General features: G+C 39.7%; 1 protein-coding gene across 1 annotated transcript in view; it reads right to left on the bottom strand.

The window, feature by feature from the left end:
• Positions 1–21,874, bottom strand: part of LOC126198497 (venom carboxylesterase-6-like) — a 127,215-nt gene extending 105,341 nt beyond the window's left edge. The window contains exon 1 of the mRNA XM_049934871.1: positions 21,718–21,874. Within this exon, the coding sequence (XP_049790828.1) occupies positions 21,718–21,780 (63 nt within the window). The 5' untranslated portion in view covers positions 21,781–21,874. The remainder of the gene's footprint in view (positions 1–21,717) is intronic.
• Between the last annotated feature and the right edge of the window lie 5,677 nt (positions 21,875–27,551).

Here is a 27,551-nt window from a genome sequence, read left to right on the forward strand (position 1 = left end):
TAGAACAGAAGTACAATCTATGCTTGACGAGGGCATTATTTAGCCTGCAGTAAGCTCATACAACAATCCATTACATGTTGTTGAGAAGAAAAATGGATCGATCAGGCTTGTCTTAGATTCGAGACAAATCAATACTATCATTATTCCTGAAACAGACAGGCCGCAAACGTTGGAAGAACTTCTTCAAAATTTTAATGGTGTAAAAGTGTTGTCTTCCATTGATCTCAGATCCAATTTTTATCAGATCGAACTTCATCCAGAATGTAGAAAATACACAGCTTTCCTTTGTTTCGGCGTTTGTTATCAGTTTCGGAAACTTCCTTTTGGTTTGAACATTTCTTCGGCGGCATTCATTCGCGGGCTAAATTCCATATTACCTGAGTTCTTAAAACGTCACATCACCTTATATGTGGACGATATTCTGATAGCACAAGCTTCATGGGAACAACATAATCGCATCCTCAACAGTTTGTTACGTATTTTTGCAGAATCTGGAATTACAGTTAACTTGGAAAAGTCTGAATTCGGTAGGTCAAAGGTGAGGTTTTTGGGACATATTATTTCTTCTGAAGGCATTCAGCCGGATCCTGAAAAGTTAGAAGCAATCAGAGCCATTCCAATTCCATCCACAAAAAAACAAGTCCGCAGTTTTCTAGGTCTCGTAAATTTTTACCGTCGTTTTCTGAATATGCAAATTCTTGTTACACCAAAACTTTGTTCTCTCACTGGAAAAAATACTATTTGGAACTGGGACGAACAAGCACAGTTGGAATTCAGTTCTTTGAAAGAATCGCTACTTAACGCGCCAATACTAGCTCATCCAGATCTGTCACAAGATTTCTGCCTTAGCACGGATTCTTCTAAAGTCGGTCTTGGTGCCCATTTATTTCAAGAAGCCATAGAAAATGACACTACCGTTCAGAAAACCATTGCTTTTGCTAGCCGAGTGCTAACAAAATCTGAAAAAAATTATTCCGTTACTGAATTAGAAGCTTTAGCTATCGTTTGGGCATTTAACAAATTCCGTTTCTTTCTTTCTGGTAAGCACGTAAAAGTATACAGTGATCATCGTGCATTACAATTTCTTATGTCTTCAAAATTAAATCATGACAGGTTAAAACGTTGGGCATTGTTTCTGCAAGAATTCCACTTCACAATAGTCTACATTCCCGGCAAGGAGAACATTGTTGCGGACGCACTGTCACGCGCACCGGCTGGGCTTGAGAAAAGTAACACAGAAGGCAACCTCGAGAAAAATTTCAGTATTCTTTACATTCAGAAAGTCGCCTTTGAAAACTTCATCACCACATCTTTAAAGGACATTGCTCATGAACAAGATAAAGATCCGATTTGGAAAGACATCAAGAGCAAATGGCATGAAAAGACACACACACAGATTCGGCATTAGTATCTGGTTAGAAACAACATACTGTTCAAACGCTGTACTGTTGATGACAAGCTATGGGTACTTTGCATTCCTGACGATTTTGTTAATAAGCTCATTTGGTACATTCATTTCAGCTACGCACATTTTGGTCCACGAAAATGTTATCATATTCTTCGAACGACTTGTTATTTTAACAATATGGAAAAGAGAATTCGAAGAGTCCTGTCTATTTGTAAACTTTGTCAAAAGGCGAAACCATCTACTATCTCACATCGTGCTCCGTTGTTTCCTATCATTCCTTCAAAATTAAAAGAATTTGCTGCAGTTGATCTATTGGGACCCCTTGTCAGAACATCGAATGGATTTTCGTACGTTCTCGTCGCTGTTGAACTTACTTCCAAATTTGTTTCTTTCACTCCGTTACGTAAAGCCACTGGACGATCTGTATCCAACGCCTTTGTTAAAAATTTCTTACGTGAAGTTGGCCACGTTGCTAAAGTCATTTCAGATAACGGACTGCAATTCAGATCTGCTGTTTGGTCACGCATGCTTCGCAGCCATAAAATCAAACCTGTTTTTATTTCATTGTACTCACCACATTGTAACCCCTCCGAACGGATTATGAAAGAAATCAATAAGCTTTGCAGACTTTATTGTCACAGAAAGCATCAGCATTGGGACAGATATTTACACTTATTTCAAAACATGCTGAATGAAATGCCTCATGACTCCACTGCTTTACCACCCACTCTTGTACTGAAGAATGAAAAACCACCGAACAGAATCAGAGAGCTTGTACCTTTCCCGAATACACGTAAACTTCGACACAAAGACATAATTGATTTGGCTATTAAAAATATAAAATCTGCAGCAGACAAAAGGAGAAAACTACACGGTAAAGTAAATGCAAAGAAATTATATATTCGTCAGAAAGTTCTCATTAAAGCTCATTCATTGTCACATAAGAAGAAACACTTGAGTCACAAATTCTTTCTAGTTTACAATGGACCTTACAGAATCCGACGTATACCACATGATAATTGCGTTGAAGTTGAAACTCTGCGTACTAGGAAGAGTAAAGGTTTACACCACATTTCACATGTAAAACCGTTCATTGAAAGATAATCTGCTTTTTAACTTTGTCATTGCCATAAATCTTTTCACTTCACATTTCTAGTATGCATTGTCAGACGTAGAAACTGTTACCATGCAACAATGTTTGTAGTTATATATCCAATCAAGAACCAAGGGAACTTATTTAAACAGAAATTACGAATGCATTGTTATTGTGAACAGACGACACAGTGTTATTGTGTGTGTACATTCTTGCTTGTTAGTTGTACGATTACGTAACGACTATAAGGCTCACATACTTAGAACATTTACCAGTACTGCTAATGAGATTTTAATGCAACATTTTGGTTTACTTGAAAATACATTCTGGATTTAAAGTACTTTCTGTGAAATACCAGATGACACAGTGGTTAGTTTATGTGACAGCTACACTATTTTATCACGACGCTACTAATGAGTGACAATTTACAATGTTGCTTTTGCAGTGTTTCTGTTTTATATCTGCACAGTTTTTCTGCATTATTCTGCAAAGTAAAACATGTTTTAGTAGCAACTTTTGTGGTATAGCTACAATGAGACAGCCTTTTCCGTAGCACAACAATACGTTACAGTACAGTACTTTCTTCATCACAACAATAAGTGTAATAACTAAGATATCTATACGCAAAGCATTTCACTTTCGTTTATGAAGAGGTAAGTACACTGACTTCAGCAGAACTGTGCTTACAGAGGACGATAACTACGACACTTCCACAGAATTATCTTACAGCAAGACGCACATTTAGCGCTACAGGACACGCATTTGAGAGATTAATTTTGTACTTAAGCCATTTATTTTTCAAGATTTTTGAATTGCAAAGAAGGTTTTCTGTGATACATTTCATTCCATTGCTGTAATCTGTAACACCTGAGGGTATAATTACATTAATCCTCAGGGGGGTAAACGCTTACTTTGTGTACCATGTGTGTGGCAAGCACAAGGAGCCCTAGCTGATATGATATTTGCTTATACAACTTTACACATCGGTACCATATTTCTATAACACATAAATTACACAGATATCTGATCATTTAACTGAGAGAGATAAACATTTATTTTACTATATCAGTGACACATGTTTACACAATTACACAGTTCGATAACTTCACACTTATGAAATTGTATTTTGTCTATACTTTGTGAACTGTTCATATTTTTTCGGAACCATTGTTGTACTATAAGAGCTTTGAATGATGTGTTTGGTATGGGATCATGATATTTAAAGTACGTTTGAGGTTGATGACACTATTGAAATGAGCAGAGAATTTTTTTAGGTTTTGAAATTATTGCAGAAAGTTACGACATTTTTGAGGTTTGGCTGAGATGTTATAGTATTATTACGATAACTATGTGTATTATGCTGTTGCGGTATGTTTATGATCAGTAAGCTAATGCTATATGAGTTATTTGATTATGCTACATATCTGTAATGATGGAATATTGAAGAAGTGTCGACGAATAAGGTAAGGAATAATGAGTAGTGGTTAGGGACTCTGGTTTGTGAAAAAAGTTGTTGGAAACCAAGAATCGTACTTTAAGAGTTATGAAATGTGTGTATATGCGTGAATGTATCACAATGCTGGCGAAAATTTTTTTGGACACTGTAATATCAATAAGATTTTGTTTCTAAAGATTTGTAACCCAAATTCTTGACCTGTGAAATATTTTTATATGAGACTGTCACTGTGGCGGAAACTGCCGTCGTAAATATTTCGGTAAGAAAACTAAGTGACCTAGATGTAATGCATTGTGGCGCCCAGCTGGGCCAGCCGCCTGGAGAAAAAGCCATTAGGTGAAGAAAAAAAAAAAGGAGGAAGCCATTAACCTCGCTTCTGACATTCCTTTGTAGAAAGCATCGCAAATACGACACGCTCATTACTTGGAAACATATCGTACTTTGTGCTACTTACTGAAATGCTTATGAATTGATGGGAAATATTCTGACATCTGCAAACCTGATAATGACAAGAGTCTTTCTACGAGAGTTGAGATCTACTGACTTACGAAATACCACATAGCTATTGAATGGTGTTTTTATGCTTTGGTTTGCGTAATTGCTTATTTCATTTGATATCTGTTTTCCAGCTGTGTTGCAGCATTGGTTTTATAAAATAAACTTAAATGCATTTGCTAATGTGAAAACTTTCTGTCAACAGATCTATTAAATAATTATTTTATGACCCACATTCTTCGAAAAAAGGAGCTCTTGGAATGGAAAGAACAATAAGAAGGGACTAATAACAGTAACTGTATATATAATTTTCTTTTCAAGTACTTGGTAATTTTTTGTAGAATTAGTTTTTGTGGTGCACCACTTTAATTGCATAGACATTAAGATGTGAATAGACATTTCCCTTATCTGTCTTGTTGTCTTTAGTGTAATTTTTTTTTCTGCTTGAGCTTTGTCATGTTTAGATATAAGCTGCTGTTTGCCAGGCATAGTGTTACTGAATTTGACTTTGTGTTACTCTGCTAAGCCAGTTTACTACTGATTTATTTTTCTTGTTTGCTGCTCATTGCCTTATATTAGTCGTAATATTGTAATTGATTTGCCAATTTGTATTTTTTTGTCATTGCTGTTTGTGTTAATTGTTTTGTGCTGCTGCATTGCCTCGTTCCTTAGTTTAGCATCTGAGCTCAGTAGATTTAAGTTAGCTTAAGAGGGGGTAGCCTATAAGAGAATGAGTTGCGATGAATTTGATGAAATGCACTGAGAGGCTATACGAGAAAAGTACAGAAAGCAGGTATAGATAGGACTTTTGGAAATAATGAAGAACGAAGGGAGATCTCCGAGAAGTAAAGAAAGTTTTGTTTGCAAAATACTGCAGTAAAACAAACCCTGTCCTTTCCTTGTGTTATCCCACTGTGTGTTTGTGTACCCTTGTGTATTTATGTTCTTCCTGTCTTTATATGTTTATCTGATAAGACTTGTGTTGTGGAATTTTTCTAATACTCAGCTACATGAACTATGATGAGGAATACTGTTATCCTCAAGTATAATTTGCATTAATAATATGTTATTTTCTTTGTAAGATGTTTAGACATTATTTATTCTGTTCTGCTTTAATGCTCATGGGTGAAGTTGATGTTTCGAAAGTTACTCTGATCTTTTATGTATGTACTCATGTCATAATTCCTGTAACACTGATGTATATGTTATTTCGATTCTTTTGTAAATCCTGTACTACAAATGTTATCTGTATTGTTATGTTCTTTAATGATGTATTTTGTACCATTGTTATTGTATTCTCAGGTTATAAAATTGTAATTGACACGAGTTCATCAAATTAAGCAACTTGTAAGTTACATTTCACTGCACACGTTTCTGTTGGTCATAGTATATGGACAATATGTGAGAAGTAGGGACTGTTAGTGTTTGCACGTGTGTTAAAAATTCAGCAAGGGACTGGATAACAGCATTGCTGGTTCTAAGGACAATTCCAAAAACTTTGTGAGTGCACAAGTGGTGGTTATGGACTTGCTATATTGTCCGCAAGACTCTTCGATGGTGATTGTGCACCTGCACAATCGCAGCAGATGGCTGCTGGCCATTTCTACAAGGGCTACAGTGGGTCTACACCTTTGCTGACTCACCAGTACCATTATTTCTACAAGGACTGCAGTGGGTCAGCACCTCTGGTGGCCCACCAGTACCGTAATCTCTACCAGGACTACAGTGGACCAATACTCTTCAAAATTTCTACTGACTCTGCTGTGGGTTTGCTCTGTTGTGGTCCAATACCTGTCTGCATGTCAAGAGTCAGCACTATCTTTCCGTTGGAAGGACAACACTACTTCTTCAAGACTGCATGGAAATCCACTACTTCCGTGTGCATTTTCTTTTACTGCTCAGACTTTGAGAAAAGAAATGGCAGTTTTACTGTGATGAATGATAAGGACTGTCTTTATGGACTGTGAGAAAATTTTAGCTTTTGACCAACATTGTATCAATAAGTGTGTGCATTTGATTTCTTTGTTATTGTAATTATAATTATGAAAATTTTTTTCAAATCTGTATTGGCCAGTGCCCAAAACAATTTGTAAACTTTTTTGTGGGGAGCATGGGGGCTATGTAAGTAGCCTGTTTAGGTTTTTGTATTGGTAACGCCACCTCTGTATGAAAATCACTGGCTGTGCTGTGTGCAGTCTGTGGCTAGTTTGCATTGTTGTCTGCCATTGTAGTGTTGGGCAGCGGCAGCTGGATGTGAACAGCGCGTAGCGTTGAGCAGTTGGAGGTGAGCCGCCAGCAGTGGTGGATGTGGGGAGAGAGATCGCGGACTTTTGAAATTTGTCATGAACTGCTATATATATTATGACTATTAAGGTAAATACATTGTTTGTTCTATATTAAAATCTTACATTTGCTAACTATGCCTATCAGTAGTTAGTGCCTTCCGTAGTTTGAATCTTTTATTTAGCTGGCAGTAGTGGCGCTCGCTGTATTGCAGTAGTTCCAGTAACGAAGATTTTTCTGAGGTAAGTGATTTGTGAAAGGTATAGGTTAATGTTAGTCAGGGCCATTCTTTTGTAGGGATTTTTTTGAAAGTCAGATTGCGTTGCGCTAACAAAATATTGTGTGTCAGTTTATGCACAGTCATGTATAATTTTTCAAAAGGGGACGTTACAAGGTGAATGATTTGTCCAGCTAGATCGCCCGACATGAATCCTATCGAACCTTTACGAGGCATAATCGAAAGGTCAGTTCGTGCACAAAATCCTGCACCAGCTACACACTTTCGTAATTAAGGACAGCTATAGAGGCAGCATGGCTCCATATTCCTGAAGGGGTTTTCTAAGGACTTCTTGAGTCCACGGTATATCGAGTTGCTGCACTACGTCGGGAAAAAGGAGGTCGGACACGATATTGGGAGGTATCCCCTGACTTTTCTCACCTCATTGTATGACTGAATCTTGTTCAAGTTTAATGATAAATTTTCGATGTTTTCAAGTCTCTACCGTTCCGATGCATTTGAACTCCCGCGCGCGCCTCTGCCGCTGGCACTTCTAGTGGTGCGACTATCGCGCGTCCTATATGGTGCCGCCTGCCTTCTGCCGCGGAGTGACGTCACGAGATATCCTACCGCCACCAGTTGGAAACCTGCAGCGACCCTCGGCGGAATCCTCTCACCCCCCCCCCCCCAAACGCCCCCCCTCCCCCCAATGGAGCCCTAATTGGGCATATTTGTTTTCGGGGGCTCTGCACCACCAGTGGTGTGGTCTACCATCGGGTGATCTAGTGTGCTAGAAGTCGCCTGCTCTGGCCTGTGAACTGTGATGTGCCTCGCTGCAGGACTGCTGGGTGGCTTCATTTATTATCCAGAAACACTTCGTTCGTGATTCAGGAAACAGTTGGTATGGCTGGCCAAAGACAAGTTCGCTGTCTTAAGTTTGTCTGTGGTGTCTACAATCACATCGGTTGCTGTATTTCAGCGTAGTTCAGTTTGAGGACAAGACATAAATTTTATTGACTATGTTCATAAATGTGAATAGTTTTTTTTGCGCAAAGGAATTTTGTTTAAATTGGGGCTTAACGTCATTCATGTCATAGCAGTATTTTTCTGTAAGTGGATAATCACAGATTTATAAATTTGTGTAACAACCTTGGTTTGAAACTTCCTGGCAGATTAAAACTGTGTGCCGGACCGAGACTCGAAATCGGGACTGCCTTTTGCGGGCAACTGCTCTACCAACTGAGCTACCCAAGTACGACTCACGCCCCCTCCTCACAGCTCTACTTCTGCCAGTATCTCGTCTCCTACCTTCCAAACTTCACAGAAGCTCTCCTGAGAACCTTGCAGAACTAGCACTCCTCGAAGAAAAGATATTGCGGAGACATGGCTTAGCCACAGCCTAGGGGCTGTTTCTAGAATGAAATTTTCACTCTACAGCGGAGTTTGCGTTGATATGAAACTTCCTGGCAGATTAAAACCGTGTGCCGGACCGAGACTCGAACTCGGGACCTTTGCCTTTCGCGGGCAACTGCTCTACCAACTGTCCTACCCAACCACGACTCACGCTCCGTCCTCACAGCTCTACTTCCGCCAGTACCTCGTCTCCTGCCTTCCAAACTTCACAGAAGCTCTCCTGCGAACCTTGCAGAACTAGCACTCCTGGAAAACCTTGTTTTACCATCGTGTCTTTCACAAATTATTGTTGTTACATTTTGTAATGGATGAGGAAGTTAATGAAATACATCCATTTTACTGTTTTAAAATTACCCACTTCTGTTTTGTAAATAACGAGACACACAGAAGCAATGGTATGCAACACGCCATGATAAGAGGACGTGTAGAACAGAGGAACCGTAATAAGTGTTTTAAATGGCAGAGAAGTGGCAAGCACGTGGGTCCAACAGCGCCCTCTTTTGTGTGACCGGACACGTCAGCGTTATGCAACGCTCATTCGGTGCGGAGGTGTCATAAGAAGTGGAATCCTGTAACCAAGTACCACCATGGCTCGCCGACATCACGGGGTGGAGTATCGGCATGTGAGTGCGTTCGAGCGGGACAGAATGATTTTTCACTGGGAGGCGGGTCTGCCATTCTGTGGCATTGCGGCCTGTGCAGGACACGCTGCTCCAACAGTGAGGCGTCTGTGGAACCAGTGGAGAACAGAGCACCGACAGGGTACTGGACGACACAGCACGAGATGAACGTCATCTTCTTCGCTTTGCCGTAACGGACGGAACAGCTTCGTCCCTACATTTGGCGCGACATTGAATCACTGCAATGGGTGTGGACACGTCTGTGCCTGTGATTCGATGCCTGTAACGTCTAGTAATAAACAAAGACAATATATTGTGTAAGAATGAGAATATTAGATGTGTCATATTGTGTCATTGTGTAAAATTATGTATTTTTTCTTTATTATTTATTTCTGAGAACGTCTGCGTCGGCGAGTAATAAGACCGACACAGAAGATAAATGTTGTACAGAGATCACAAAATGAATTAGTATATAATGCATGATGTAAAGTAAAGTCTTTGTCTTCTTAATCTGGAAGCTGTGAGAGAAAGATCTCCTGTTGTTGTCGTAGAGAGCGAGAAGGTAGCATTCTTTTGTCGAGATTGGGAATTGTACGCCATTACGTGTGCATTTACACAGGTCTGTAATTGTTGAGATATTTAAATGTTTCAATAGAGTTGTTTAAATGAAAACGTGTATTATTTAATTGTTAAAGCTTGCTTGCCTATTATCCCATCCTGTTAAGATATTTTTCAGTTATATAAAAAAAAATTATTATCTGTGGAGCTGAGCTGTGTGGAGAAAGAAGAGCCGCTGCCGCGGCGTATTTAAACGACTTACAATATCGTCGAGTATACCGCAAGGAAGCGGTAAAATAATAGTAGAATAATATTATTTCTTTTAGCTCCCAGTCTGGCAGTGAAGATCAGCAGATTTTATGATGTGTTGCAGGTTGACGCGGGCTGCTGATAGGATATAAATTACAGTGCAAATAATTTAATGTACTTACCGAATCTGATAGGAATCTTGCTGTGCTTCGTTCTGATCTGGCTAAATTTTATAGTGATAACGTAATTTTCTTTAATGAGAGTCTCATGTTCTTGGGCTAGTCGTGGTATGAAACAGCATTCTAGTAAGAAATAAAATCCACTGCAAACTTGTGTTTTTGAACGATTGTACGAACTGTAACATCAGTGATCATAAAACAGTAATTTCAACTTTGAATAACTATGAAGTAGGAAAGATATATTGATCCTTAGCATGAGTTGCAGTTACTAAAAATCGTTCTTTAAATTGTAGGCCAGATCCAGAACAATAAGACTTCCATGGATACATTTTATTTTACTAAAAGGTAACGATGATAAAGAAATTAAAGGCACAGCATTGTTAAAAGAATTTCTCGTCACTCTTTCCATATATGCGTTATTACGCTAAGAATAATAATTAAAAAATAAATAAATGAACCAAAGAGACTAACAATTTATAAAAACAATTAACGAAAGAGTAGTCAGGACGGGAAACTGTCGCCCAAAAACGCGGGGCTCGAATTTGCAGTGGCCACAATTATAAAATTTTATGTATTTTTCTTTCAGGGTCTATTGTTATGTATGTATAGATATATATGTATTTAGTGTTAAATGTATGTATGTATATCATGATCTATGCTATGTATTAATGAATGTGCAAACACTCTTTCATGACAAAACGCACTACTGCAAGCGAGTCTGAGAAGACGATCCTGATAGTATTGAGAAGCTCTAACGACTACGTAATCCGGGGGGCAGCCGAACCCCGAGATAAGATAAATTAAAGGTAAGACTACAGTGTAGTTGTCCTGTTGGTAGAAGCTGAGCTCCAGTGGAGTAATCTCATATCGCTAGTGGTGTGCATATTGTACGTAGTTTGATGTTAGTATTTGTGACAGGACAAAGTGGTGGTAGATAGTAATTTTTAGTGTGCAGTGCAGTGTATATAAAGTGATGTATTTTGTGTGCAAGGGGAAAAACTGTTAGATTTTGTGTTTTAGTAAGCAATTTAGGAATATGGTTAAGTTGCGTAGTCAACGTCCAAGCAATATGGATACTGAGGAACAACAATTAGCTAGTGAAGGAAATGTGGAACCGGGTGCCTCAAGTAGTACTAGTACTCTCTTTGAGGATATAACAGGCGAAAATGGGGGGGCAGGGGCACAGGAAGTAGTGCCTCCGCCCACTAGTCATCAAGTCGATGTAGATAAAGAAATTGTACCACCACCAGAAAAGCAGGAACCAGAGAGTGGTAATCTGCCTGGTGGGTATTCAATTCAGTCTATATTAGAGCGTGTGCTAAATTACCAGGCAGAATTTGCGCAACAGCAAGCCGAGCGAGATCGCCAGCAAGCTGAGCGAGATCGCAGGCTAGAAGAGCGAGATCGCCAGCAAGCTGAGCGAGACCAGCAACTTGTGCAATCGATAGAAAGTATGAAAAAAGAGATAGCAGATATGAAAAAGAATTATGAGTCGATACCTAGGGCCGTGCAGGAGCTGACTGAACAGGTCAACAACCTGCAAGTAGCAAACACTAACATGGTAGACGAAATAGGTGTATTAGCCAACAGAGTAGAAAAGCTCGAAATAGATTCCACACAGCTTGTAGAGCAGAAGTGGAATGAACAGGCAAATAAAATTGAAACAGAATTTAACTCATGGCTAGAAGTGAAGGAGAGTGAGATTGACACGAATATTAAGTCTAAAGTAGAAGCAGCCATAGCAAATAGAGATTCTGAATCATTCAGTACCGCAGTAAATAGTCAAGTACAGAATGATGTGCAAACAATTAAACAAATACTCAGTGAGGATATTCCGCAGTGGCAAGTGAATGTTAACAAACGGATATCCGAACTGGAGAAAGGTTTAGCACAAAGCAGGAAACATGTGGAACAGGAACCTCTGTCGCCAAAAGCCCATGGTTTTGGCAACGCACAAACTTATATGCGATACAACAATGGGGAATCTGTAGTCGATAATGCGAAGAGCTGTAGCTCCGGTTCGGAGCACACAGCATATGTCCCAGCAGCAAACCCATGTAGTTCAAAAATATTAGTGGAAGAAAGTTTAATTAAAAATAGGCAATTTCAAACATTTACTACTGAAAGGAAATCAGTACACCCAGTAGTATTCATAAAAAGCTTTAAAAATATCTTACCCAGTGTATGGAACGAAACACAGAAAATACAATACGTAATGTCGTACATTCAAGGTGACGCAGCGCTATGGGCTACAGAAGTAGCAGACAGCTGCAAGACATACGAACAGTTTGAAAGGGCATTTTTGTCAAAATATTGGTCGCCTTGTATACAAGAGCGACTAAGAAAAGAGGTATATAATCCCGAACCGTACTCACCCCGTCTTGGGAATTTGAGGCGGTATTTTGAAAAATATATAAACAAAACGCGCTACTGGGACGAGCCTATATCACCAAGAGACATAGTAAGACTACTAAAATCACATTTACCTATTCATATCAAGGAGAAATTAATACATGTACCAGAAAGCGACATGGAAAACTTCCTGTCGGTCCTAGATTCCATAGACTTGATACAGGAAGACGCAAAATCAGCGTGCGATCACTCGCGGAATAATGGGTCAGGATGTAAACACGATAGAAATAGTAGTGCACAGAACCACAACCATGGAAATGGTGGGGGTGGTAGCAAGCGACAAGAACAATCGCAAAATGGTAGTAACGGTAGAGGCCAGAACGGGTATGGACAACCAATTTATAACAAAAAGCGTCGATTTGACGACAGGTACGAATCCGGAATGTCAGGGACCAACCGCTGGAAAAATGCGCGAGGTCAGTGGCAGAGCAATTATAATGATAGTAATCGAAATTGGCAACAGAATCAGCGTAGAAGCCCAGAACGACAGGCTAGTGACCGGTATGACAACAATAGACCACCACCGCAAAACGCGCCTATTGCGCAGCCGTGGCGGCCTACAAATCAGAATGTACATATAGTGGAGGTCGCGGACAATAACCGTCCAAGTACCTCACAAGTAATTAATCCAACAAACTAGAATCGGCCTCGATATGCTCTCCATCGACGGCCGAGGGATGGAGTGAGAGCAACTCGAGTAATAGTAATATACCTGGGATACGCATGCTGCGATACAACGAAGGTGTTAGTGTGGATAAAGAGCTACTGAATGAGACGCACGAATGTAAGAAAGATAATAACGAAAATGTGCAAGCTATTATTGAAGCTAGAATCAATGATGTTGCAGTGAACATAATTATCGACACAGGTGCCTCAGTAAGTGTGATGAGTATGGAGTTATTTAAAGCACTGGGAAAGGGACATAGTATTCCGACCTTCCCGGTTAACAATTGTAAGGTGTCTGGAGCCATTAGTGCACAGAGCCAATCAGTTAAGTACCAGGTGCAGGTGGAGATTCATAAGGAGGGCGAAGCCATAGTGAGCTCGTTCCTCGTGGTTAAAGGATTAAAGGTGGCCTGCATTCTGGGAGTAGATTTTCTCCGAGAGAGGGACGCATTGATCGACCTCTCCGTAGGGAAATTAAGCATAATTAATAGGGGTAGAAGGATTGAGTTATCTATGATAAAATCGAAGGAGGTACTTGTGCCGTGCTGTAATCGAATCAATATCAAAGGTAGGAACCCTTGGGTACTACAACTCGATGATTTTTCACATGCAACAGACCTCTATTACACAAATTTAGAGGACCAAAATTTTGAGACAAATGTTGAGGCATTTAAAACCAAAGTGCACGAATCTGAAGGTTTAAATGATACACAAAAGCAACAGTTGACGCAGCTGCTATCGGAATATACTACGGTATTTACCGACCGACCAGGAATAGTCAAAGGGTACCACTATCACATAGAGGTGATGCCCCATAAAACATACTGTCGCGCAACCTACTCCATCCCTTGGTCGAGGAGGGAATTAGTAGCCAAAGAGATTCGAAAGATGTTAGAGTGGGATATCATTGAGCCCTCCTTCTCTCCATACAGTAGTCCTCTTGTAGCAGTGGCGAAAGCCAATGGAAAAATCAGGCTAGTGTTAGATGCTAGGGATATTAACAAAATTATTATACCTGTCCGGACTCGTCCAGAGAATTTAGACGAGCAAATACAAAAATTTCATGGAGTGCAGTACTTGACCTCGATCGATCTTAAAAGTTCATATTGGCAAATTCCCCTTACACCGGAATCCCGGAAGTACACAGCTTTCATATTCGGAGGGCGAAGTTACCAATTCAAGGTACTTCCCTTCGGATTAGATGTGAGTGCTGGAGTGTTTATTACTGCACTAGACACGGTACTGGGTCCAGACTTATTGGAAAAAATTACTGTATATGTAGATGATCTGGTAATTGCTACTGCTACTTGGGATGAACATATGGAACTGTTGCACAGAGTACTAGAGAGATTTAGGCAAGCAGGGGTGACGGCAAACCTCGAAAAGTCAAAATTTGGCAGAAACAAAATTAAATTTTTAGGCCATCTTATTACACCACTAGGTATCAGTCCAGACAACAAAAAATTAGAGGCGATCCGACAATTTCCAAGCCCCCGCACTAAGAGACAATTGAAAGCGTTCCTTGGGCTGACGTCTTTTTTCAGGAGGTTCGTGCCCAATCAGCTGTTAAATGACGCGTCACTACTAAATCTATTACGGAAAAATGTGCAGTGGGTTTGGAATGACAAATGTCAACAAGCTTTCGAAGCGATTAAAACCGCCCTACTGAATGCGAATATTTTGCAGCACCCAGATCTGTCCAAAGATTTTTGTCTTGCTACGGATTCATGTTCCTATGGCTTGGGCGCGTGCTTGTTTCAGTGGGAGGAAGGAAACGACCCAACAACAATAAAAATTATCGGCTTCGCCAGTAGGACTTTAACTAGCTGCGAGAGAGCCTACTCGGCAACCGAACTCGAAGCACTTGCAGTCGTCTGGGCTGTAAAAAAGTTTAATTATTATCTACAAGGGAAGGAGATTAGAGTATATAGTGACCACCAGGCGTTAAGTTTTTTAATGTCATGCAAACTGTTCCATACCAGACTGAGGAGATAGATGCTTGTCTTACAAGAATATAGGATAAAGATCATGTACATAAAGGGCCAAGATAACGTAATAGCGGATGCTCTGTCGCGACTGCCGGCAGGATTACCGGAAGTAGCAGAAATGTTAGAGCAATCCGCGGAATATAAAGTGCTGTTAGTGCGTGACAATACTTACATGAAGGATTTTTTATATATATGTAAAAACATGTTCGAGTTACAAAGATTAGATCCGACGTGGAGAAAAATCATTAATAATATTGAAGAGGGTGTTAACAATAAAGATGAGCAAGGTTTTAAAATAGTGAATCATATTTTGTATCATAAGATTAGCACGAAAGAGGACTGCTGGGCAGTATGTATACCCAGTCAGTCAGTAAAAGTTATGATATGGCACACGCATTTGGCATGGGGCCATGCAGGGATTGGAAAGTGTGCAGAGATCATGGCGAGATACTGTTACTTTCCCCGTATGAAACACCAGATTCAGACAACAGTTAGAACTTGCGTGATATGTCAAAAAGCAAAACATTATAATAGATCCACTAAGTTTGAATTACATCCAATAGTTCCACTCAGGCCGCTTCAAATAGTATCGGTGGATGTAGCAGGTCCCTATCCCATGGCCAGAGGAGGTATGAAATATATACTGGCCATGTACGATATTTTTTCTAAATACTTGGCTATTTATTGCATAAAATCAGCTACTGCCAAAACCATGGTCAGGCGGATCAGTCAAGAATACTTGCCTAAAGTGGGAAAACCCGAAGCCGTAACGACTGATAATGCCTCTTACTTCACAGGTCGAACTTGGAAAAATTACCTACAGGAACAAAATATACAGCATATTCTGGTATCCCGATTCCATCCAGAAGCAAGTCTAGTTGAAAGAATATTCAAAGAATTGAATAAGTTCCTTAGAATCTATATAGGAAACCGACATACAAAATGGCCAGAGCTAGTACCGAAATTTGTAGAAATACACAATTTAACACCCCATTCAAGCACAGGCTATCCACCGGTAGAGATATTGAATGGATTTAATGAGACACCGAATGAATGGATCACGCCTTTACCGAGATTACCAGTTAAGGCAGAAACAAGGGAAGAAAAGATGAAAAGGATATGGAATAGACTAACCAGCTGTGCAGCAAAGAGGAAAAGGAAGTACGACCGAGGAGTAACAAACGAACAGAAATATAATGTAGGAGACCTAGTACTCATTCGTAACCACCCTAAATCTTCAGCTAACTTAAAACAGAATAGTAAGTGGCAATTGCTATATTCAGGGCCCTTTGAGGTAATAAGCGTGCCACACGAATGTAGCTATTTGTTAGCACATCCCCATACGGGGAAGATCAAAGGATTATATCCACGTAAAGACGTGAAGTTATTTATTCAGTGACATATCACATATAAAGAGTAATAGTTGTAAGAAGATGTTAATTGTGTTTTAGAATATAAGGATGTTAGTATTTAAAAAGAAATTTGTGTGTAATGAAGCTGGGAGGAAGTGGAATCAAAAAGTGAGCAATAGCTTACACAGGACAGATTTTGTTTACAGACAATTAGTCATTAAGATATTATGTGCTTATTAAACAATGAACAATCTTCTTGTTGACAAAGTGAGGACTAATTTCTTGAATCATTTTATAAAGAATTAATGTCTTGAACCATTTTCTATGTGTAGTGTGTAAGTGCAATTAATGAGGCAATCTTATAGAGTAAGGTAATTGCTGTAATTGTATTAAGATAAGGAACCCTGAGAGAGAGAGTCTTTACTAGCCAAACATTGACTTTGCAATATGCAACAATTATGTGATGTGATGTTTGCTGCCAGTAGTGATTTGAGAACGACACTGGAGCAGAAGCTAATTAAAAACAACCCGTTCCGTGGAAACTCCGTTCTGTATGTAGCAATGCTTCAATTGAAGCCTGTGTACTGGGTACACGCCCTTGAATATTCATTACGCGATACGGGAGTTAAGTCAGACAAGGCAGAACCTACACTGTAGTCATATAGGAGAAATCATTAAAAATAATGTTAGTGATGAATGAAGTATTTATTGAGCAATATGCCCAAGTCAAGCTGTCATGCACATGGTAAAATCTGTATGATAGATGGGTGATAACCAGGCAAGCTACACTAAGGAGGAAAGAAAAACTATGTACAAAAAATCCACACACCTTTAAAAAATTTTACAAAAGGGCTATATACGCCTAGTAACAATATGAAAAGTGTGTTGTGATAAGGTAAAAACAAATAAATGCTATGTAAATGAGAGTGACTATGCAAAGAACAGTTAAAAGGTGTTAAAAAATAAACTGTGTGCATAAACAATTAAGTACAGGACGGAATATTGTGTGTAGTAGGGACAGAAAATGACTGTTGTATCTGCACCAATATATACGTCGATAAGTCTAGTGTTGAGTGATAGACTGTCCTAGTGCAGTGCTCAACGAACAATAGACAATGTATAAAAACAGTAGTTATTGGTCCGTTCGGAATCGATTTAAACAAACATCGCTCGGCGGAGACATGTAGTATGAGTGTAACGAACCATTTTCGCGTGTTGAAAGACGCTCTGGCAGTGCATCAACCGTGAAAGTGAATGAAAACGTGTAGTACCATGTGCGTGTGACGAACTCTGAATACCAGTGTCACAATGCCACAAGAAACCTGTTATCACGCCAAAACATCCTGTGCATACCAGTGAAGCGACGGCTTACTGAACAATAAACGCTTTTAACAAATTGCCTCTTCTTCCACAGCTAGTAATCTGTGTCCTTAAAGACAGTACACCGTTGTGGAATATTTGTTTCATGCGCTACGACGGGGAGCCATGCGGAGAAGCAGAGACGAGTGCCGTGCCGCCATCCAGCCGGTCGCGGTAAACCACTGCCATTCGCCGATACCAGCGAATGGTTCAGCGCGGTTTGCGACTGCGTGGGCGCCACGCCAGCACGACGTCGATGTTATTGAGAGCCGGTCGTCGAACCCAGCGACCGTCGGTACGCGGCGTTCCCGACGACGCTACTCAACAATTGCTTCGCGCCGCCAGCTCCATACCACATTGTTGTCACTCAAATGAACTATGAACTATGTGTTTAATGTACTAACATGAGAAGTGTTTAATGGACACGAAAAGACGTGATAAACATTTTTTTGTTGTTATCCAACACAAACTCAAAATATTCATGGATTTAGTGATGTATCGATCTAATATGTTTTCGTCATGTTGATGAAGGATACTCGCACGAATGCTAGACATTTTAAACCAACTGTCGCGAGTAAATGCAAGGACGATTCATTATACTATTGTAAAAATGTGTAATAAGTGACTTACATTACAATCCAGAACACAAGTATTATGTTGATAACAAAGAGACTAAAAGTGTAGCATACTATCACAAATAGCCTTTGTTATATGTGAACATTGAATAGAGTTTGAACTTTTGGTGAGATGACCATGGCTCCGGCGCAGTTTTCCCAGGTTTTCTGATCGCACGTAGCCCGAATGGGGGAGCCAAATAAATGTAATGACCCTGGGACTAGGTTGACGGTCACCTCGCAAAGTGTAAGAACAGTATACAAAGTGTAATTAAACCTACAGTGTAAAAGAACTGAGTAGTGTAAAGTGAATGTTCCAACAAAAGTAACAGACAATAACTAAACAGACGTTAGTGGCAGCATATTGCCGAACATTTTCAACGTTAGTCAATTGCTGCCAGGGGGCATTGTAACGTCTAGTAATAAACAAAGACAATATATTGTGTAAGAATGAGAATATTAGATGTGTCATATTGTGTCATTGTGTAAAATTATGTATTTTTTCTTTATTATTTATTTCTGAGAACGTCTGCGTCGGCGAGTAATAAGACCGACACAGAAGATAAATGTTGTACAGAGATCACAAAATGAATTAGTATATAATGCATGATGTAAAGTAAAGTCTTTGTCTTCTTAATCTGGAAGCTGTGAGAGAAAGATCTCCTGTTGTTGTCGTAGAGAGCGAGAAGGTAGCATTCTTTTGTCGAGATTGGGAATTGTACGCCATTACGTGTGCATTTACACAGGTCTGTAATTGTTGAGATATTTAAATGTTTCAATAGAGTTGTTTAAATGAAAACGTGTATTATTTAATTGTTAAAGCTTGCTTGCCTATTATCCCATCCTGTTAAGATATTTTTCAGTTATATAAAAAAAAATTATTATCTGTGGAGCTGAGCTGTGTGGAGAAAGAAGAGCCGCTGCCGCGGCGTATTTAAACGACTTACAATATCGTCGAGTATACCGCAAGGAAGCGGTAAAATAATAGTAGAATAATATTATTTCTTTTAGCTCCCAGACTGGCAGTGAAGATCAGCAGATTTTATGATGTGTTGCAGGTTGACGCGGGCTGCTGATAGGATATAAATTACAGTGCAAATAATTTAATGTACTTACCGAATCTGATAGGAATCTTGCTGTGCTTCGTTCTGATCTGGCTAAATTTTATAGTGATAACGTAATTTTCTTTAATGAGAGTCTCATGTTCTTGGGCTAGTCGTGGTATGAAACAGCATTCTAGTAAGAAATAAAATCCACTGCAAACTTGTGTTTTTGAACGATTGTACGAACTGTAACATCAGTGATCATAAAACAGTAATTTCAACTTTGAATAACTATGAAGTAGGAAAGATATATTGATCCTTAGCATGAGTTGCAGTTACTAAAAATCGTTCTTTAAATTGTAGGCCAGATCCAGAACAATAAGACTTCCATGGATACATTTTATTTTACTAAAAGGTAACGATGATAAAGAAATTAAAGGCACAGCATTGTTAAAAGAATTTCTCGTCACTCTTTCCATATATGCGTTATTACGCTAAGAATAATAATTAAAAAATAAATAAATGAACCAAAGAGACTAACAATTTATAAAAACAATTAACGAAAGAGTAGTCAGGACGGGAAATGCCCTCTTCTGAGAGCTGGACTGGTGGCACGCATGTCACTGCGACGGTTTCCATCGGCCAGAACCCACCAACGCCGCAGAGACCAATGTACACGTGAACACCGGAACTGGCGTGCTAAGTGGCAAAATGTAGTGTTCTCGGACAAGTCCTGCTTCAGCTAGTCCAACAATGATGGCCTCATACGCCTTCGACGCCCCTGTGGTGAACGCAGTCGGGCGGACCGTATTGTTGAGCGCCAAATGTGATGGCATGGGGCGCCATTGCCTATAACAAGAGATCCCGCCTTCCACGTCTGGAGGCAAATCTGAACAGATACAGCCACTTCATGGAGGTTTTACAGCTCGAGGCACTGCCCTTTCTACAGGTCGTTCCACATGCCAGATTTCAGCAGGAGAACGCCCGGCCCCATGTAGCCAGGAATGTGCAAGCCTTCTTCGAAGAACGAGGGGTACCACTGCTTCCCTGGCCTGCCCGTTCGCCTGAAATGTCACCTCTCCAGTATATCTGGGATATGGTCGGTCGGCAACTTGTTCCTTCAGGTCCTCTTGCAACTACAGTTGAAGCTTTGTGGTCGCGCCTAGAAACCGCGTGGCAAAGTATTCCCCAACATCATATCCTGATGCTCTCTGGAACAATGCCACGGCGTCTAGCGACACTGATTGAAGCGTATGGTGCCGCTAGTCCGTACTGAATTACCAGAGTCACTTGCATGCACAGGTCTGTAAATCTTATCATTTGTGTAGTGTCATGTCCCTAATCGGTGGAATAAATTTTATTGTGATCGCATCTCTCGGTCTTGGTGTTTCACTTTCTCCAAAGATTAGTGCATTTAAATTGAGCGATAGTTTTGGAAGTACAATTTTAACGTGTTTTGAAAAAAAAGTATCACACTCACTTCAACCTAGCCCCCCATTCACTTACTCTGTAACACAAATGTTTTATAATCTGTCTCTTTAGCTAGAGGACTGGTACTATTTCCGTTTCTATAGTTGCACCGTCTGCAGAAAGGACAAAATTTTAATCCTCTGACAACACAAAGGTGCGATATGTCAGAAACAACAAAGGACCCAAATAAGACCCTTTGTTATATCACACCTGATCACTTTGAAGTCTGGGTAACCACTGCAGTGCGATCATCATGAAATTGGTGCATTCTACTTTCTATCTCACACCTACCTTTAAAGCTACGAACTTGCCGTGTTCACTATTCCAATAACATTCCATCCTTTATATGAGAATATTGTGGTTGAAACATTCAAAAGCCTTAGATGAGTCTTAAAATATTGCGAATAATAACAGATTCAGGTTTATTGATTCTACTTCATTATCCCTAAGGTAAAAAGAGCTGGATGACTGTTCCATCTACAAAGGTACAGCAATGTCTTTGGATGACAGAAAAACAGATATAGATTATGAAATAATGGAAGAATTGCAGTCTGATTTTTTTGCCTCTATTGCACGTGTCTCGTTATATGCGTATGGACAGAAACATAATTAGTACCAATACTGGAACATTCTGCACATTCCATGACATATCTCTCCGCCCATATGCTCTCAAAGACTTTCCTCCGACTATTTCTAAAAACTACGAAAGAAAAAAACTCGTACATGCTTGTTTTTGTGGCCTTATGGGCGTGCTTGTTATTTTACCGTCAGTTGCGCGTCAGTCCCGCCATGGACTCAAAATCATTCGAAAAAATATTTTGTATATTGCGTTGAATACTCACATTACAGGATGCAGCAAGTGCCAAGACGAAAATGGCACCAAGTGACAAGCAGAAACCGTCCATTTTGCGTGAAGTGTTCCTGATGGTGGGAAACTTCAGACTGCGCTGACAAGGAAGATTTCTCAAGCCCTTTATAACTGAAAGTCAACCTCATAAGAGCGCCGCGTTCTAACGATATCGGACACTTGAAGCTGATTCAGCGAAATAATGTTGCTTGGTGATCAAAGAAGAGATAGGAACGAGTGATATCCTTTCTGACGCCACCGTATATGTATGGTCGTCACATAAAGGTACCAGGATAAGAAAATGTTATCTCGGCTTATTTATCTCGTGCTCACACAAGTTCACTCTTGCCCCGGATTGGTTCGTATCTACGCTACTGGCCATTAAAATTGCTACACCACGAAGATGACGTGCTATAGACGCTAAATTTAACCGACAGGAAGAAGATGCTGCGATATGCAAATGATTAGCTTTTCAGAGCATTCACACAAGATTGGCGCCGTTCGCGACACCTAAAACAGGCTGCCATGAGGAAAGTTTCAAACCGATTTCTCATACACAAACAGCAGTTGACCGGTGTTGCCTGGTGAAACGTTGTTGTGATGCCTCGTGTAAGGAGGAGAAATGCGTACCATCACGTTTCCGACTTTGATAAATGTCGGAGTGTAGCCTATCGCGACTACGGTTTATCGTATCGCGACATTGCTGCTCGCGTTGGTCGGGATCCAATGACTGTTAGCAGAATATGGAATCGGTAGCTTCAGGAGGATAATACGGAACGCCGTGCTGGATCGCAACTGCCTCGTATCACTAGCAGTCGAGATGACAGGCATCTTATCCGCATGGCTGTAACGGATCATGCAGCCACGTCTCGATTCAGGAGTCAACAGATGGGGACGTTTGCAAGATAACAACCATCTGCACGAACAGTTCGACGACGTATAAAGGCACATTTGCATGCCGAGCGTGAGTTTCCGCGGAAACGCGAAATATTAATTAAATAAATAATCAGTGACTAGTAAATAAAGCCTATGGGACACAACTGCAGCGCTGTGTCGCTGATAAAGACAAAAGAATAATTACGTTACTCTTATGTCTGTTTTAGAGAAGAGAGAGCTCAGGTAGAAGTGGTGCGAGAAGCACGTATTTTATTTTATTGTCTGGCACACCGCCATATTTTCATGTTATAGAAGAATACTGCGAGTTGCAACCACACTAGGCACTCGATTCTGTAATGAATTTATATTTATAAAAGTAAGTAGGATTATCAACTGTAGGCTATTTCATTGAATATATCTGATTTAACTAACTGTGTAACTTTTTTATGTTTAGTAGACAATCACCTCTGTACGACGTATTGGCATGGCTGGCAAATCATTGTAATATTGAGATTAGATCATGAGTCCGTACCTACCGCAGCAGTCTTTGGAAACGATTTAATTATGAAGTCCGATTATTTCAGTTTTCTTTCACGGTCAACTACGAGTTACATTGCCTTTTCCAAATAGCCATTGTCAAGCGTCTGATACCGAATAATTAAACGTCCACGTTCCAGATAAGCAAATACCAATTACAACCAATCATACAGAATAATTAATCATTAATATTTTATTCAAAAAATTTTATTTTTATTTATTTTATATTGGCGACCGTGACAGGACTTGTTATTTTGTCATTTGTTACATTGTTCTTTTTGTTTCATGTCAAAAATCAACTTTCTGGACCTGGACGTGAATGTATGAGAGATAATGAAAATCTGAAGATATTTTCCAATTCTAAAGTTTTGCCGGAAGACGCAATGAAGCTTCCAGCAAAATAAGGTAAGACGCAGCATCTTTGCATTAGCAGGCTTGACCAGACGTATAATTCAGTGTATTAGCTTTTCAGTAAATTCTGTAGTGTTTCTTTCGCGCATAACAGTTTTCAGTAACAAATTTCATTCTTAGCACTTTTTCCTAAACAATAACGTATCCAACAATACCAATACACGAGTGTACAATATGGCCGACTTCTGTACGATATGATGTAACATGCCCAGCAGCCATTACCAATAATCTCAAATTCAGTTTATATTTTTAAATTAACGGGACAGCCATTGTTGCTACGAGCGATTCATGCTCAACTGCATTTCATTTTAAAATCAGTGTCAAATATTTTCTTGAAACATAAATCACGTGTGGCATGGTAATGACTAGAAATCAATACGGAAAAAATGGAACAGCAAAGACGTACTATTCAGACACAATCCGACTCGGACGAGAGACAAATGTTAGAAAATGACTTTACGACAGCAACCGGTAGTGACGATTTATCAAACATTGACGCAAGTGTTGACGGAAATTTTGACAATAGGCCGTCCACCACAAAAATTTCAAAGTCTCAGTCAGAGCCCATGTTAATGCATGACGTCACGTCTAATGACGCGGCGGGGGCACAGACGTTGCAAACGGTAAACATTGCCGACATGTTACAAATGATAATGAAACAGAACGCCGAAAACATGGCAACCTTACAGACACAAAATGACGAAATTAAATCTGACCTCATAGCACTCAAGACGAGTAATGACACTTTATGTAAACGTGTGGAACTTATAGACGCCACACTGACCAAACAGATGACTGAACTCAGTACTAAATTTTCCCAGCTTAATACGACACAAGAAAAGACTACAATTGACGTAGCACTTTTACAGACACAAGTAAAAAATCTTAATGTCACGTGTGAAGATCTTACTGAACAAATTCAAACATATCCTTCAGTACACGACAACCTTGAAAAACGAATTACTGACGTACAGAATAAATTTGACAATGTTGAACAACACCTGACTGACATCTTACAATCTGATGCTACAGCTCATTTTCAAAACATTAATAAAGAATTTCATGATTGGGTAGTGAACAAATACAAACATTTTGATAGATGCCTACGTGAAAATTTACCAACAATTGTGCACGACTCCGTAGTGCAATACATTACTAATAACAAACAGCTGATCAGTGACGCAGTACAATCCGTCACTGGACCAATGACACAATTCACCGATCGACCACAGTCTGAATGTAACGAAAATATCAGTCAAAATGTACAGTTCAGGAACCAATATACATTCGAGTATGACACACACATACCGCACACGACAAACACACAAGAACAAAACACACCACGACTACAACACATACCACGATGTACAAACACAAACACAAGCTATTATCATGGTAAACCACAGCAACATTATTGTAATTACTCGCCAGCTGAACATTGCAGTAATTACAGTGGAACAAATCCATATCACAATGCGAAGGAAGAAGAAAGCTTAATGAAACACAGGCAATTTCAGATTTTTATCCCAGAAAAACGAACCATTCATCCGGTGATTTTTCTTAAATCTTTTAGTAACGCATTTCCACGCACTTGGAGTGACCGGAAAAAGATTTCATATATTGTCGGTTACATCCAAGGCGATGCAGCTGTCTGGGCATACAGTCAAGCTGACGTATGTACCACGTACAGTGAGTTTGAGCGTGCTTTTCTGAACAAATTCTGGTCGCAATCCGTCCAGGAGCGACTCAGAAGACAAATTCTAGAACCTGAAACTTTTAACAGTAAAAATGGCAACTTACGCCGATATTTTGAAAAATACTTGAACATGGGACACTTTTTAGACGAACCAGTCGCAACACGCGATATACTCCGTGCGTTGAAGGCCAAATTGCCTTTCAACATTAAAGAAAAACTCCTACATATCCCGGATGACGATTCAGATTATTTTCTAACAGCTTTAGATTCGGTTGACATGTTACTTGAAGATCAGCGCTTCGCGCGGCAAAACAGCAGCCACAATGTTTACACTAGTGGAATGCAAAACATGCAGGCTTGCCAACTCAATTCTGGCGCGCCCACAGTTGGATACGCGGTACAACAAAAACAGCAAACTCACATGCCGTCTCAATACGGAAATCAAAATCAACACGCGTATTCCAATACAAACAATAGTTACAACAGTAATAACACTTCATGCGGCAATCCATACAAAAGGCACCGCGGTAATAACTACAACGGTAACAACGGATACATAGGCAACAACAAAAACACAAACAGAAACAGAAATAATAATAACTACGAGCCAAGACAGCGTCAAGGCTGGACTCGTAACGATCAGTACTTTCATTCAAACACTGCTTTAACACAGCAGCCACCAGGACAAAATTGGAGCATACCTTATGACCGACAGGTAAGTTATAATGCGCAACAGCAACAACAACCGCAAAAGTTTGGAGATCACAATAGGCAATATCCGAATGTGAATATAATAGAAATGACACCTGACACACAACCTCAATCTGTGTCAGTACCTAGTACAAATGCTAATCCAACAAACTAGAAACAGTCACTTCTATGCCCCGGGTCGTGGCTGAGGAATTCTTGGGGGGCGACTTCAATGTTAATCAGTTATTTGGCACCACAGTTGAACATCAGAATAATGATATGCCGAATAATTCTAAACAAAAATTACCTGTTTTATTTATAAGATACAACCACAATAACAATATATCAGATGAACTTTTACAAGACAGTACACAATGTCGTTCAAACACAAATGAAATTGTTTTAGCATCTACCACTGGTGTAGTAGGTGGGATTCCAACTACTATTATTCTAGATACAGGTGCAGCTGTGAGCGTTTTGTCTTTTAATTTCTATAAAAAGATGTGTGAATTGGAACCTGTGCCTGAGTTTCCTGCCCAAAACTGTAAAATAACTACTGCACTAGGTAATAAGTCATGTAGGGTTACGAAGCAAGTTTTTGTAAACATTAAAATAGGTAATGGAACCGTACAATGGCCATTCCTGGTTGTACAAAACCTTGTGACAAATTGCATATTAGGAATAGATATTATGAGCGAGAAGGACTGCATTATAGACTTCTCCAAAGGTAAATGTATTTTAAATGATAGAGGCAGTGTAATTATTATTGATTTGGACAGGAGAACTCTAAAGCATGACAAACACTGTACAGGGTACAAGGTTCAGTTAGTACTTGACAATGACATTCAAGACACGCACACACACTCATTTGACACAGAGCTAATGGACTTGAAAACATTGCTTGATCATAAGATAAATGAAGCTACAGCTCTCAGTGCACATGAACGTATAAAACTACAGGAAGTGTTATCCAAATATTTACAAGTTTTTGCCAAACGAATAGGTGTTATCAACACGTATGCGTACAAGATTGAAGTTAAGCCTCACAAGATCTTCTACCACAAGACATATAACGTACCGTTATCTCAACGACCTGCTGTGTGGCAAGAATTAAAACAAATGTTAGACTGGAAGGTCATTGAACCATCCACCTCACCTTACTGTAGTCCTCTACTTGTTGTCAAAAAATCAAATGGAAGCATCAGGTTAGTGTTAGACGCACGAGCAATTAATGAAATAATTTTACCAGTTCACACAAAACCCGAAAATTTAGAAGAGCAATTACAGAAATTTCTTGATGCAAAGTATTTTTCCACAATAGATCTCGCTAATTCATTTTGGCAGGTGAGTATCACTCCTGATTCTCGGAAATATACTGCATTTATGTTCGGGGGGCGAACCTATCAGTTTTGTGTTCTACCTTTCGGACTGAATGTCAGTTCTGGGGTATTCACTACAGCCCTGGATACCGTGCTTGGCGATGATTTAGTTGGGACAGTCACACACTATGTTGATGATATACTGATAGCTACACAGTCTTGGAATGAACACGTTGACACACTTCAAAGAATTTTAGAAAAATTTGCACAAGCTGGAGTTACAGCCAATCTTAGAAAATC

The sequence above is a fragment of the Schistocerca nitens genome, chromosome 8 (genome assembly GCF_023898315.1).
Source record: "Schistocerca nitens isolate TAMUIC-IGC-003100 chromosome 8, iqSchNite1.1, whole genome shotgun sequence".
Lineage (NCBI taxonomy): Eukaryota > Metazoa > Arthropoda > Insecta > Orthoptera > Acrididae > Schistocerca > Schistocerca nitens.